Source organism: Xiphophorus hellerii, chromosome 2 (genome assembly GCF_003331165.1).
Source record: "Xiphophorus hellerii strain 12219 chromosome 2, Xiphophorus_hellerii-4.1, whole genome shotgun sequence".
Taxonomy (NCBI): Eukaryota; Metazoa; Chordata; class Actinopteri; order Cyprinodontiformes; family Poeciliidae; genus Xiphophorus; species Xiphophorus hellerii.
In genome coordinates, this window is record NC_045673.1 from 25,987,954 (window position 1) to 26,004,118 (window position 16,165).

General features: G+C 41.3%; 1 protein-coding gene across 3 annotated transcripts in view; it reads left to right on the forward strand.

Annotated features, from left to right (window-relative positions):
* Positions 1-8,635, forward strand: part of wnt7bb (wingless-type MMTV integration site family, member 7Bb) — a 77,329-nt gene extending 68,694 nt beyond the window's left edge. For all 3 annotated transcript variants that reach the window (XM_032590534.1, XM_032590533.1, XM_032590529.1), the window contains one exon: positions 71-8,635. In XM_032590534.1, the coding sequence (XP_032446425.1) occupies positions 71-550 (480 nt within the window). In that variant the 3' untranslated portion in view covers positions 551-8,635. The remainder of the gene's footprint in view (positions 1-70) is intronic.
* The last annotated feature ends 7,530 nt before the right edge of the window (positions 8,636-16,165 follow it).

The window sequence follows — 16,165 nt, forward strand, 5'->3', positions numbered from 1 at the left end:
TTGCAACGCTAGGTGACGTGTTTGTCTGCTCCAATTACAGGTGTTCTTGTCTTCCCTCACCACTCTGCAGGTTTTGGAAGAAAGGATGAAGCTGGAGTGCAAGTGCCACGGCGTTTCCGGCTCCTGCACCACCAAGACCTGCTGGACGACGCTCCCGAAGTTCCGCGAGATCGGCTACATCCTCAAGGAGAAGTACAACGACGCCGTGCACGTGGAGGTCGTGCGGGCCAGCCGGCTACGCCAGCCTACCCACCTCAAAGTGAAGCAGACGCAGGGCTACCGCAAGCCCATGGAGACGGACCTCGTTTACATCGAGAGGTCGCCCAACTACTGCGAGGAGGACACGGCCACGGGGAGCGTGGGCACCCAGGGACGCCTGTGCAACCGCACGTCGCCGCACACGGACGGCTGCGACCTCATGTGCTGCGGCCGCGGCTACAACACGCACCAGTACACCAAAGTGTGGCAGTGCAACTGTAAGTTCCAATGGTGCTGCTTCGTCAAATGCAACACGTGCAGCGAGAGGACGGAGGTTTTTACCTGCAAGTAAAAGGCCGCAAGGAATGTCGTCATCGGCGGGCGAAACGCCAAGGACTAGTTGAACAAAGACCCGACAGAGCGAGATGTCCGCACGTCTTCGAGCAGTGAGAGATTGTATAGCTAAGCGAATGGGATTTAACACTATCAGCTCTTCGTGGCGTCGTTTTGCACAGCAGAATCTTATCTAATTGCTTTTCAGAAAGTAATTGCTAAGTACCAGTAGATCATAGCCCAGAACTTTGCTGTCAGATAGGGATTTGTGCTCTTGTACTGATGTATCCACAGTGAAGTTGGGACCACCCGTAAGGAAGAAGGCGGCCCTCGGAGGGGACTGGTGCTGCAGTCTGGTGGGGTTTGAGGGCGGGGGAGGAATACACGCGTCGGTGTTTGGGAGGACCTCAAGAGACGGACGAGAATGACAAAAAATGGCCACAGCTGATTTGAGGTGACTGGGGGGGGGGGAAGATCTGTCAAATCTATGATTTAAAGAAAAAAAAACAAAAAAACAACTTTTATAGATCTTGTTGCATCTCCGCTAAACGGGAGCTTAACTGAATCTCGACCCGCACCCTCCCAGATTGTCTGGGGCCGGTGTCAGAGGCCGAGAAATGAAGAACATGATGTAAAAGCGTGGTGCAATGTGTTGCACCAAAGTTTCGAGTGGGGAACTCTGTCAAACCCTTTGCTGCCAAATGGAATACGGTGGAGAATGTTAGTTTTCCAGTTACACTGGAACTGTCTGTTCTGAACACTGAAAATAAATTGTCTATTTATGTTATAGTATCTTAAAACAAAAGCACTAACGGGTAGAGATGTCTTTTTTTGTACTAAATGTAATAAGAAATACATTTTTAGAAACTATTAGGAGGTGACCACGTCGTTTCTAAAACATTATCTTTTAGAAAAGGAAAGGGGAGAAGAAAAGAAAAAAAAAAAAAAGCTTTCATTGCTACTGTTGTGTTGACAGCAAAATACATAATTCCCGACTTTATAGTTTGAAGTTTCTTTTTCTTTCATTTCTACGCCGATGTCTGAAAATTCACGGTTTCATTCGGGGAGGAGTGTAGTTAGCAGAAAAAGAATCGCCACCGGAGCATGGTAAATAAACAAAACTGCACAATCACGCAAGGTTTTATATTTTAAACGCGGTGGGTGTGGAATTACAACACAAAGCATCGCAGAAAAATGATTTGTTTCACTCCTTCAGTGATGAAGTGAAACCCAAACGATTTGTCCTCAGGCTCCTCACAGAGTCGCACATTTCAAGCGTTCATTTTTGCAAATATTAAAGATTATATCACAATATCTGAGTGTTGCATGGAACCAATGTGTAAAATATCTTAAATCCAGAAATGTTAGACAATAAGAAAATCTGACAGTGGCTTGACATCCTCCACTGGGAGAAAAACACATCACTGCTAAGGTTGTGCTTGGAAGGTTGAGTGGTAGGAAAAAGTGCAGCAACAAAAAGAGCACAGGCATTTGGGATGACCGCAGCCTTAAAAAGATTGTAAAAACAACGCCGGTTCAAGAGTTTGGGTGCAGAAATGACATGCTGAGTCATTTGTACTTGATGACCAATGGCTGTAACTTTGGCTAAGGAAAGAAAATAATGACTGGACTGCTGCTCAGATGGTCAAATGTCCTTTAGATGGAAATAGATTTTAATAATCTGGATCAGAGCCTCCATGGCAACAGCAATTCAAGCCAAAGTGGACACGGAGAAACGCATACTACAAAAAACATAGAAATAGATTTTAAGTGGGATGACGTTTCTGAATAACACGCACACAAAAAATAATCGATTTTATTGGTCTTATATTCTGCTTTTCTGGATTTGGTGTTTTTACAGCCTTCGCAGTCAGATGATTTTATTAATCCAGACAATGGTATTAATTTCAGGAAACTTCATTTATTGTTTTTATCGTAGCATTCTTGGTCTCATCGGAATACCAAAATATAGCAAACCAGTGCAGAACATGCACTTCAGATGTTGGATCTACTCAAATAATAAAGTCTAAACAATTTAATTCAACTGTATTTAAATTATTTTACGACTACATATTTGTACTTTTTTTTTTTTGCATATTGGAGTTTTTGACACTGATTTAACCTGATGTTAAAGGTTTAGTGTGATGTAGTATGGGATATTTTAATATTTTAAGTTATGTTCATACATTTTTGAGGTGTAGCTCAGATGAATGAATTATAATGTAAATGATAAAATATATATACACCTTATAAATGACTCACTGATTCACCACAACAATCATATTCCCATTTCTTTTCAAATTGCTTTTCAAGCAGCACACAAAAAACAAACCATGTTTGTTGAAAGAAGGGATTATTTTATTTTTCTACATATTAAAAAAAAAAAAAAGATGTTCCTTTGATTTAATGATGAAGTGCTTCATGACACACATACACAGGATTATCCTGCAACCCAGTGGAGTCAGAACTCCACATTCTTCTTTTATTGCTTTTGCATGTCCGTACAAGACATTTTGTCTTCGGTGTTTAGTTGCCAGTTTCGACTGTTCCAACAAGCTTCCCAAGCTATTATTTGCATAAATTTTTCCCTCTTTGAAGGAAAACACTCATAGACACCCGCACGCAGACACACACACCCCACACACAACTGGCAGACAGTTTGGGGAAGCATAAATCATTAAAAATTAAACCTAAATAAATCAGGCATTCAGCTGACAGCAATGTTATTTTGTACACAGCATATGTTCGTAATATGCTGCGGTCGTACGTCCTGATTGTGGTCCGCGTGGAAGGAGTAGTCATTTTTTTCTCTCCCTCTCTGCTCGTGTGTAGAAAGGTCTTCATCTCTATGAAATGCGATCAGAATCACAATAACGATGAACAATAAGCTCAGATAATGGGAACCAACTGTCACCGACGAGCACGAAACACGGATGGAAACAGAATCTGGGTAAATTCCTCCGATTGTCGCAATTCTTTTTCTATGAGAAACTGATATTGAACAAAAATTTCTAATTGAAAAGAAAAAAAAAAAATGAAAAGACGTTTTACTTTTTCCCCCCCCTCAATGTCTCGCAGTTAGAAATAAAATTTGTTCCCCTATTTGCCAGAATAATAATCAAACAATTTATTCCTATCTTCAAAGTCAGATGTTTAGACAGATTTGATTACTTAATGCAAATATCTTTATAGTGCACGTCTTGGGTGAAACGTCTTTGCTACGTTGCCGCCATCTTGTCGCAGTAGTTTCCCTCCTTACAGAAGAACTGGTGTGACTCGGTGTGACCGAGTCGGGTTTTTACGACTCTCTTCAGCTCCGTCCCAAAATGTTCCTCGTGACCAAGACTGTAGGTTTTCAACAGCCTCTTAAACAACACTGACTTTACCGTGAATAATCTTTGGTGGGATACTCGATACTTGCTTTTGCTAGATCCATTCGTGCCTGAGCTCGAACTTCCCGGACAAATGCGTTGAATATTTTCCCATGGAGTGCACCGGTTCCCTCCTGTGGTTCAACACACAACGTGATGCAGCCCCATCTGAACGTCACAATGCGAGGCCGTACTCAGGCGATTCCCCCCCCCCCTCAAATCTAACAATGGACATCATGAGACCAAGCACCTTTTTTTGTTTCTTACTTTCAGAGTGAAGAGTGGATTCTGCTTTTTCTTATGTCGCTTTCGAAGTAATGGCTTCTTCCTGTCTGAGCGGCCTTTCAGCACATGTTCGCACTGAACTCGTCTCACTGTGGATTACGGCTCTCTCTGACAGTATGGAGTCTTTTTGCTTTTGCCTCGCTGTCAGTGCACACGTTTAAAACCAAAACACGTTCCTCCCGTCTTCTCCCTAAACAGAATGATGGCTGGGTTTTTATGTCACACATTTCAAACAAGTAAGCAGGTGTGCCTAAAAATATACCGGCAAGTTCTTCTTAATTTAACTCAGATGTTTTTAATTCAATTATCTTGGTGATTCTAACTGATCTAATGTGAGAAAAGTAGCATGTTTTTTGTTGTTGTTAGCAAATCATTTCAAAATGGAGGTACACAACATGACTGGTCAAAGCCTCAAAATCTTTTTATGCAACTACCGACATTCCACGTCAGCCTTTATCAAAACATGACATCCTTCGGTTTCAACCCCGTAAATCCTAAACGTAGCGGCAACGACGGAATGTGCAGTACCATAATTCAGCCACAGGTGGCGCTGTCTGAAAAAATTCCAACGATTTCTGAAAGGAGAGACGTTGCGCTTTCAAGCCAATGTCGGGTTATTACGGTAATTTCACTCCCGCCGTAGCAGGGAGTGAAATTAATCTGAGGGTCATTCTTTTAATAGACGGTAAATTGCGAAAATAACCTGCTGGGAGCTAAAAGTTCCAGTTGTTGTGGATAAATGGGCAAAAATATTTACTCATAGGACATTTAAAGAACTGCGTACACATACAATTGAAATAAGCAAGAAATATATATCCAGGCGGAGATTTTAAATTTAGGACATAAAAGGAGTTAGGAATAAAGACAAATTAAATAATGAAAATAATAATAATAATAATAATAGAGGATTTTTCATTCTGGCTCAGCACTAGAGTCCCGTGTTTACGGCTGGGCCCGACCGGAGCTCCTCTGAATAAGAAGAGGACCTTTATGCAAATGATCTGATGTGAATGGGAAGTGGCTCAGTGTGGCCCTTATTTAAGGGGCACACAAAGAGACGTGTAAGACCTTTTGTGGGGGTGTTTGGGAGACGAATGGGACGGCTCGGTGAAAGGAGGTGCATGCGTAGCCGGAAACTGCGAGTGAAAAGAGCGGTTATTTAAGAGAGGAGCTAATTGAGGGCGTTTTTTTTTTTTTTCGGAGAAAGAGTGGGTACACTGTGCAAGTCGGGGCAGCTGTTGAGGCGACTTGGTTACTGGTCGAGAGAGCAGTTCAAAGAAATTTAGGGGTGCCGTTAAAGTTATTTACCGTGTTAAGGCCACTCTCTTGGGCAGCCGAAGGAGTTAAAAGAGTTTGAAATTTCCTTTAATTAGATCCTTTTGAAATCAAACAAAACGTTATTGGTCACTTAACATGGCACCTAATTTCCCATCCCAAGTTTCTGTTGTGTCTTTAAACTCTTTCTACGATTCTGTGCGAGCCGCGCTGCTCCGTCCATTCGTCCCCCCCAATGTGCGTGTGAAAAGCATTGTGGGTGGGCAGCAGAGCAGAAGTAAGATGTGTTTTGTCAGTCGCCTGAAGCCCAGGGGACCGGAACCCCGTAAGCTCCCCTGCATTGTGCCCGTGGTTGAGAACAACTAAATCAGTTTGTTTCACATTTTGCGATTAAAAAAATATATATTTTAGACTAGTAAAAGCCAGCGTCTGTGGCGCACAGCCTCCATCGTTGATTTTATCTGCAATATCATTCACCTTCAGGATTTTAATTTCCTCAATTCCGAGACTTGGGGTCCAAATTTATTTATATAATCTTGTGACCGAGTGACAATATCCTGGGGATGAGTTTGTGTTTACCATGTTTGCACTAAAACGGCATTACTGGGGGTCGTAGTTCATATTTCCCCATGACTTGTCCACGTGTTATCACTAATGCTGTCAAGAGACAAAAAAAAAAAAAAAAAGTAATTAATCACATTATAGAGCGACAATTAACCACAATGCTTAACCTTCACATTTTCGCAGTTTGATAAAATGTTCATGAACGCTTTTTACTGTCTCACGCCAAATATCTCAGTTTTTCCAGGTTCTCAAATTCAGAAAGTTTTTTTTTTAAGTCATATTTGTTTCAAACGCAATTTAGAAATTTTAACTATAAACTGATATTTTTTTTACCTTAGTTCTATCCCCAATTTTGTTTTTTAAAAGTGAAATTTTCCACTGAGAACAGCTGTCTTGACTCCTCGCTCATCTTTTCACTGCCGTTTGCGACTCTGCGTTTTCTCAGTTGACCGCTGTGCTGTGAACCAAGTAGGTTTAACTTTTTTGATTAATCCCATTAATTTATTTTAAAAGAACAAATGTTTACGGCTGTAGTCATCGCATGCTTTTTGTTCCTTCGTCACATTTTGTCAGAATTAGCTCATGCTGTATGAACTTACTTTCAGCCAGCTGATTGGCAGTCTGAAGCATTAAACTGAAGTAGCAGTGTGTACAAACGTTTTAGAGGCTTGAAGTTGTGGTCCGTTGAAACCTTGTTATATCCCTGACACTGGAATCTGGTTAGTCCTAAAATAACTGGCTAGCTGTAACCCTTTTGGTCCTGTTTTTTTCATTCCACTGTGTAAAAAAAAAAAAATCTGTAAGCGTTCATGGAGGCACAGCTGTGTTCATGGCATCTATTATTGCCCTCATTTGACTTTTTTTTTTTGCACATTTAAAAATAAAGACAAACTAAATAAAAACAACAATAAGATTCCAACGCGAGCTAAAATCTGAGATGATCCGAAAAAACGTCAGCCCCAAACCGACGCCGATGGACGCACAATGCAGTGCGACCGCAGCACAGCCTGCAGCAATTAAAACGGCGCAGTCTTTTCGTGTCATGTGATCAGCCTCAGAGCTGTTTCTCTGTGTTGCTATATCTTTGTTTTGACTGCTTGTCTTTGTGAAAGACCATCATTTGGAGGTTTTCTCGTCATCTGTTTGATATTAGTGGTGAGGAACACATGGCCATTCAAAGGCAAAAAAAAAAAACAAAAAAAAACCCCTGCGTGACATCATAGACCACAAGGCAAAGTGGGGATCATGGAGACCCCAGGCTGAGGTCTGTTAACACAACCTGACTTTATTCGTCCGTCTGCAGCTGGATTGTTCAAACGTTGCACCAGCAGCGAGGGCTTTTCCGTCTCTGCGTGTTTTGTTTTCGCCGTTGCTGTTTGAAATTGAAAAATTCCTCCCGATTTTAACGCTTGGGATAACGCTTCAAGTGTTTTATTCTGTAAACAGCTGTGCGTTTGAATTTACCTTTTACATATTACACATTGAAGCAAATCACAGCTGTGTCTTCCTTAAGTCTAATAACTGGTTGTAGTGCATATAAGCTGCTGTAAATAACCTGAAACCGAGTATTTATCGTGCAGCGCACACTTAGACGTGAACAGTACTCAGACTGGGATGTCCACCTGTTTATGTTGGACTGGGAGAATGAGCTGTACTTGTAAAATGAGGTTAATGCTCTTGCGGTGAAGCCTGCAGGCCTCTCAGCTACTGGGGAAGACGGCATCAGCAGTATGAGGCGGTGGGACGGATCTTACCTCGGGCGCTGTCGTGTTTCTGTGCCTCCGGCTCGTTTTTCGGCCTTCCGGTAAACGCTCCGGGGCGTCCGCTCGCGTCACACGTCCGTCTAAATGGCGCCTCTGTAGGTGCGAAGTGTTTTTATTTGCGAGCGTCCAGGCCACGGCTTCACCTTGGAAGTTATTTTTTCCCTACTCGGCTTTGTTTTCACGACTCGAGGTCGGGGCTTCGGAAAGCAAACTCCACCCTGGAAGAAAAAACAAGAAAAAACTACACAAGTCATCGCTTTTCTTAGCAATTTGTCTCCTTGCGCTACGACACAAAAAGAAGCAACATTTTCTAGCGGTGTGATGCAAACGGATGAGTGAAAACTCGAGACTTTTTTGGCAACACGTTGATCAAGCCACGGTGTCTACCGGATTTTACAGTTGATTGCTCAACAATTCGCTTTTCCAATCCGTGATTAACTTCGTCTTGAGTTGAATTTCACATATCGCTCAGACGCAGCGAATAATAAGTTGAAGCGAAAGCTAAGATTACGATGAATTACCTCAGTCAAAACCAAAGAACCTCAGAAAGGCTCCAAGTTCTGCACTCTAAATGATCCTTTCTGATAAAACAACATCAATATGGTGAGCAGCTGAGACCGCAGAACTTGACACTCCACAGCTGCCATTTGTAAAATGCTGGTCTTCGGTTTTGTTAGGCTACACACAGCATCAAATGTTGTCCACACTAATAGAAGGAGAAAAAATATTCCTGAAGCAGTTCATAGCTTTTTGATCGACTTCACTGCAGATCTTCAAAGTAAGTTTTATCACAACACAATGGTGGGACCACAAAAACGAGATTTCTGCTCTATTTTTTGTAAAAAAATCCCTTTTTTTTTTTTTAAAGTTTCACTAATTCTAAAATGTGTTTTAAGCCATCTGTAATCAGTGCAACGTGACCTGCTCCATGTTGGACATGGTCTTCACTCAGGAAGAATTCAGAAATCAATATTTGGTGGAATAACTGAGGTTTTCAATGGGGTGCAGTGGTATCTTCATTTTTTCCTGAGCTATTATATATATATATATATATATATCTTGCAGTTTTTATGCGTGTGCAACTCTAAGGCGATCCGAATGACAAAAGAAAAATAAAAGAAAAATGTTCCCTTTGTCTGTCTTCAAATTACAATAAATGTTTTAATCTGAAAGATGTTTTAAAGAATCTTTGTTCAGTGCGAAATTAAACAGTTCAGGCCTGAGTCTTGTAGATTTTCAACTAAATCTACAATTCCTAAAAAAAAAAAAAATTGCCCCGTCCGATGAGTCTAGATTTAAGCTGCAGGACTGAGATGGTAAGGTCAGAAATTTGAGTAAACGACACCGTTGGTCCATCTTGTGTATCCAGGGGTCAAGGGTCAGGTGATGGTGTAGGTGCGACTTTATTGGTACATTGTGGCCATCCATAGTACCAATTGGGCATTGTTAAAACACCAGAGTCGGTCTGCATATTGTTGCTAAACACCATGTCACGAACCTAAAATCATCTCAAGGTTGTTTCTTGATCATGACTGTGAGTCTGTACTCCAATCCAGACATGAGATTTTAATCCAACAGAGAAAGTTTAGGTTGCAATATGACAGATTTGCATCATCAAAAACATAGCAGTAGCTTAGTGAGTCAATATGACCCAAAATCTAAGAGGAATGTATCTGGAACCTTGTTTTAGATGACAGTGCGATGAACTAACACAGTTCTGGAAGCACACGCCTTCCTGTCATAATTACTTCCCTCATTCACTTCACTCCAACCAAACCCTAGAAATAAATAGAGAGTGAAATCCAGTTGAAGTGAATCTCCCTTCCTCGTCGAGCTTGTGGAAAAAAAAAAAAAAAAAAACAGGCAAGGAGGTGAGGAAGGTTCCACAATGTGGGTCACACACACACACGGAAAATTCTGCTGAATTTCTTTGCTTTTCCAATCGGGGAACAGAGGGTCACCGGAACAACGCACAAACACGCAGTTTGAGCTCCTGCCGTTTCGAGTCTGACCCCCCCCCGAGTCTTGATACACAAGGCTTCATTGTTCAAGAAAATCATCTTCATCTACATTTAATGGCTTTTCCAGCTGGGTCAAAACCCAGCAAAGTCATTTTGGCAAATGACGACCAGCAAGCGGCGAATTGACAAAGTTCACTTAACGAATTGCGTTAGTCCAGCTCCCGATCTGAGAGCTGACAGCTAAAGCGTCCTCACCACAGAGAGAGCAACATCAGGAGAAAAAAATTTTAAAAAGTGATTGCCTAGATCTTGTAAATTTCTATCTCCGTCTGTGTCATAAGCTGGAAGTGGGCATGTGTACATGGCTAATATGTAGGGCATTGGACACCAGCTCTGTGTGGTTTGGGAAAAGTTAGAGGTTGGTTGGGGCTTTAATCCAGCTACGCTCCTCCAAGTTTTTCCCCTCTTTTTTTTTTTTTTTTTGCTGCTCTGTGGGTCTCATTTTCAGCCCCCGACAAGTTCCCCATGTACCGCATCGGCCCATCAGGGCCCCGGCCTTCAAACACATCCCCTCCACTTCCTACCAACCGACTGGGCCCCGCCTCATCACCATCCCGACATCCAGATGGATGACGAGGGCACTAAGGTCACGTCAGCGTTACGGAGGAGTTCCTCTGGTTCATTGAGTCGTTGATCACCGTTTTTAACCCTCTCTCTCCCTCTCTTTATGAGCCAATCCAGTGCATTAGAATATGGATTGAGTTGCACTGTAACTCTTTGGTAACACATGTCTTTGTTTAAGATGCTGCTCTTGCACTGACAGTCCTCCAAGCTCGTCTGCTTCTTTAGTACCCAAACAAAGCTAACACGGAGCAGATCTCATGAGAAAATGGACACATTTTTTACTAAAACTGTCGTCTGTTCACTGTGCTGGTCCACCGCTAAACCAAAACCAAAACGAAGCAGATATTTTAGTGAGCCATCGACAATCTGAATTGGATATTTTATCTGTTAAATGTACAACACACCCAGCCTTGAGTTGATTTTACTTTGGCTGAAGGAGTTGAAACAACATAGCTGAAATTTCTCAGGACATTTTTTTTTTTTTTTTATATCAAACTGTGCAAAAAATAATTGTTTTAATTGATCAGCCACCCAGATTAGGTTGAATTTCTTCTAATCTTTGGTGTTTTAGAAAAACATGAAAGCCAGACTGAAATTTCCCAGAAAGGATGAAGATTAAGGGTGAATTCACACCATTCTGGTTTAGTTCACTTTAATCAACCTCCAGTTCGTTCACCTTGAAAGTCCGGTTTGTTTTGGCAGCTGTGAACGCGCAATCAAACTCTGATGCGGTCCAAAAAAGCGAACTCCTAAAAGCTAGGTCTCAGTTTGGTTGAAGTGAACTCTGGTGCGGTTTGAATGCCTATGTGAATGCCAGACGGACCAGAGACCGCTCCAAAAGCAGGAAGCGAATTGGAACATTCTGGGTAATTAGAGCCAAAACAAATCCATGCATCTTATGCTAGCAGGAGCAATGGTTCATGATCTTTTACCGAAGACAAAAGACCGCTAAAACCTGATGCCACTCCTTTTTTGTTTTCATTTCGTGAAGAAGGAAGCTGTGCTCATGTCTTCTTTGGAGATTTTCACGTTGTTTCCTTTCAGTGGTTCTTGATGCAGCGCCACCACAGGCGAGGAAGGGAGCAGGTTGCAGAAAGAGGCTGGTTCGTTTGACACGCTGCAGTGCGAAAGCGAACCGCAGCGGCTGAAAATGAAACCATTTTTTTTTTTTTTACATTTTGATGGGAAAACACCCTAAGATCAGGACTTTTGCAATAATGTCTACAATGGTCTGAAATGGAATTATTTCACACCAATACGAAGGAGAAGCTTGGCGCAACTCATTGCGAGGCAAATAACGTCATGCCGGCTTTGAAGCAGGAAGTATCGGGTCTTTGCTGCAGCCCAACCTGGCCTCCTCACCATCATAGAACCTATCAGGAGTTTGACCACATATCAGGAAAAATAAATAAATAAACGCTTGCAGGAAGTTGTTCTTATAGAGCAAACATTTTGTAATTGCACGTCTCACAAAACGCAAACTTTTTTTTAGCAAAAGCCTGCTAAAAACTACATTTTAGGGGTGTTTGGAGAGTTCTTTTAGCATTTTGCCTGATTTGAATGTGTTTTGAACATTTTCTTCTTGTAGAAAATGTTCTACAAGAACAAGAACATTCCACAGTACAGAGAGCTGTACTGTGGAATAGCTCATGCTAAGCTATTTTACAAACTCTTTAAATCCCTTACCAGACTCATTCGCTGCTACAGGATGTTTTCTGAAGATCTATTCAAACTAAGCTAGAAGCACATCAAACTAAATGTGTGGTTAGATATATCCTATATAAACATAGCATGTGTTTAAAAGCATCATATTTCTTCTTGTAGATTTTAACAGCGAGACGCATGACTTGTGAAAGAAGATCAACTCAATTGGCATCCAAGCTTTACATCTAAGCATCTGTTTAAAAATTTTTTTTCTGGGGGGCGTCTTTGATGCAACAAAGCATTTAAATTAAAGACACATCTTTAGAGTTTGGCACAAATTTATCTCGAAGCAAAGCTTGGTTGTTTGTAATTATTTAGTAATTCTGAATTGGTTCATGAAGTCTTTCTGCGAACAACATATTTTTCACCCTGCGAGACGCTAACCATGGCTGTGAAGTGCCACATGTGCCGTAAATCTCATTAAAGTGTAGAACAGTTTGATCGCCTGCTTTGAATACTGTAAACACAACAAATCACATTTATGTTTTCACATAAAACCCCTGCATTATTTCTGCTCTTATGTTTTGTTGTTTGGTGCTTTGAATGGTTTGGAACCTATCTTCCTTTAATCTGCTTAGCGTTGATTTTTATTAGCCATTCCACAAATCAGAAAAGGAGGTTGAGAGAGTGGCTGCTCTCTTACAGGACCGCTTCAACCCGCCGTTGGATATGTTCTATCAATTAGCCAGTTTGGGCAGAAAGCAGAGGGAAAAATTCACGTTTCTAATTTTGAGTGTCCTGGTTTCGACATATGGACGTACGTTTCATCGCTCCAAAGAAAACTTCTACCCTTATATTCACTGTTTTATTGAGGTGAATGGCAAAAAAGAAAAATGAAAAAGAGAGATCCAGAAACGCATAAATGCATCAGACCTCACCGGGGAGGGAAGCGCCGTTTTGTTCCTGGAGCAGCGGTGAAATCCATTTAAAAAGCGGGACCCGACAGCCTGCAGTTCCACCTCTCATCACCATCACAGAACTCAAACTGCTCCACGTGGAGCAGAGGCGGCCGGAGTGATGGAGAACGCAGACGCTCGGACCTCCACCGTCCCGTCCTGCGCTGCCCAGTGCCAACTGTCTGCTTGGACTCTTTGGACCTTCCCCCATCTGTGTGCGATGAGAAGGCAACAGCAGATGTCAGACAGTGGTTGTTGGCCCGAGCGAGCAGACACTTGTCCCGCTGCTCGAAGCCGCAGAGCAATGATTGACCCGTCAGACGGCCTCAGACTGGTAGAGTCATCTCGGACAGACTGCTGGGACACATGGTGTGGGTTTTGAACATTTTTTTAAAAAAAATTTCAGGATCGGTGGCCACCAGGAAAAGGGTCTGATCGCTTGTTTCAAGGTATAGGGAGGTTTTTGAAAGGTTTGAAAATTGCTAAAAGTTTCCTTCATGCTGTTCCTCTGGTTCAGAATCCTGCCAGAGAAAATGTTGAAGTAACTGAGGTTTTTTCTTCTTCTTCTTCTTTTCTGGCTTTATGGACTCTAAATGACTTGATCACTCTTCTCCGTGTTTATAATTGGCTACACTGAGAAACATCTGAGCTCTTATTTCTTTACTGCAAAGAATGGGATAGAACAGAAAGTCTATTTTCCCTGGAAAGTTGGAAGTTCAGGCGTAGCAACAGCAACAGACATTTATTGTTCACACAAGAAGTCGCTAAAGTGTGACAAGCAATATGTTAAAATATATATATTTTTAAGACTTTTAAAAACAGGCATATCCGACTAACTCTGCTCACCTTTCCAAAAATGTACATTATGTGTAGTGTGTATATTTAAAAAAAAAAAAAAAGATACAGACCATTTACAATACATCAGTGCAGAAAAACTGATGCGTAAAAGCAGCAGAAACATTAAAAAATGAGTTTATATATGCTTTGCGACATAAGGTCCAGGTTGGCTAATAATACCTATAAATAGCTGCTGGAAAGAAGTGGAAATTATTAATAAACTAGAAATTTAGATCATTATCTAATTATCCAAAAAAAAGCGAAATAGTTCAATCTCAGTCTCAGGTATTGCCCGTAATTACCTTCTTGATGAGGCGTAGGTTTTAAATAGAACATGAGAATACACCTTGAAGCCAACAGGTGAACATCGTTGCTTAGGAGACGACAGCATCCAATCGAAAGAAGAGAAGCGAAAGAGAAAACAATCCCAGGACTCCGTTTATGACAATCACATCTGCAGGTGTACAAGTCTCTCCTGGGGAAACTTCACCGTTTCAACGCACAGCATGCCTGCAGTTCTCTCCCTGCTTCTTTCATCAATACTCCATAATCTGATGGAATCCACTCACAGCCAAACGATCCTTCTTCTTCTTCTATGGCTCACTGTTTTTCTTTTTTCTATTATTTGAACACAAAAACCTACTGTTGTTCATTAAACCGTGGCCTCAGTGACAACTACTGGCAGGGGAAACCAGAAACGCAGCTTGAAGTTCGGTTAGCGGCAGTGACAGTCGGTCGTATCAATGGCTCCAGTTGTCCGGGACGGTAAATGTACGAGGTGACTTATTAGGAAGTTTTCTAATTACAGAGGTGGGCCAAGGTGTGCAGTAAGTCTAGCAGATTATAGGTTGGTAGTGCAGTAAGCCGGACCATCTGCAAACTCAACACTTAGTACCTCGGAGGCCCTCATGATTGCAGAGCTGCGTGGCCATAATGTGAAGCCGTGGCATGAAATACTCACGACTCAAACCGAGGCTACATGGAAGTCAAGCTGATGAATGTGGATTCATAAAATATCCCGAGGGGGAAGAGGAAGAGGAGGGTTCAAATTTAGCAAAAGCACCAACTTTACTTTTTCCATGTTGCATTAAAATACTGACAAGTGTTATGGCCTAAACCACATTAATTTACTATATTTACAGGGATGAAAATTCTCCTAAATTTATGCTTTATTTTTCCTGCTTAAAGAATGAAAAATATGGTGAAAATAAAAATTTGGTATTTTCAAAAAGGGGCTCCCGGTGCCCCAGTAGCAATGAAGATTAAAGGGTTCGCACATGAGCGCCAAACCGAAGCCGGTTTACTACGCTTTGTTGGTTCACTTTTTGTTTTGTGAAACGTCCCAATATTAAAGGGACAGCATGTGTTTTCCAGGCAAAGAGTGAAATTTTTATAGCATAATTAAGTAACTATGTTAACTTCAGTTTTTGTAAAAAGGCTACACATTTGAAATCTGACCTAAAAATAAATTTTGCTTCACAACTTAACGCCTTGAAATTGGGTCTCTGTCTCTTTAAAATTTCTGGCTCTTTCTGAAACTCCTTCAGGAAGTCATCACAACATCACTCCTCTACCTTGCAGCAAATCATTGGGCTTAATGATTGCCATTTACTTTTCTGAGTTTACTTTTAAAAGGAACAATCTAACTTTATTCCAAGTGTTTGAGAAAAACTAAACAATCAGACCACATAAATCCGTGTTTACAGTTGAAAAAAAAAAAGAGACAAATATGCAGAAGAAAATGCTATCTGTTCTTCTGCTTTCAAAAATAAATATTTGGGACTTCTTGGTAGAACTAAACTTCTAAGTTAGAGGTAGTTATTTTATTTCACATTTCTGGATTTCTAAAGAAAGAAAGTGACGTAGCATTCGTCCAGTGCTTGAACAAGCAATTCTAAAGTTAGGTTGCTTCAAATGCATTTTCCGAAAATATTCAATACCTTGCAAATGTATTCATTCCCCTTGAAATTTTTGGCATTTTTTCCCCCAGTTGTAACCATTTTTTAAATGTTTCTGCTTAGATTTGACTTGACGGATCGATACAAACTAACGCAGACTTTCTTGCCACGAATGTTCTTTCGGTCTAGACTTGTATTGTCATCATTACACATTAATATTACCTCTCAGCAACTTTTCCCCCCCCCAACGGTTTTCCTGTGTTTTACTCCATCCATCTTCCTCTCAACCCTGACCACAAAAAAATCATCACTGTCACCTTCATGTTTCGCAGAGTGAATGGTGTGTTTAAGGTGTTCGTTCTTTTCCGACATGTAGCGTTTGAGTGCTGCAAAAAAGTTCAGTTTCACCTCCATCTGACCTCGGCCCGTTCACGTACGTCTGCTGGTTGCCCATCA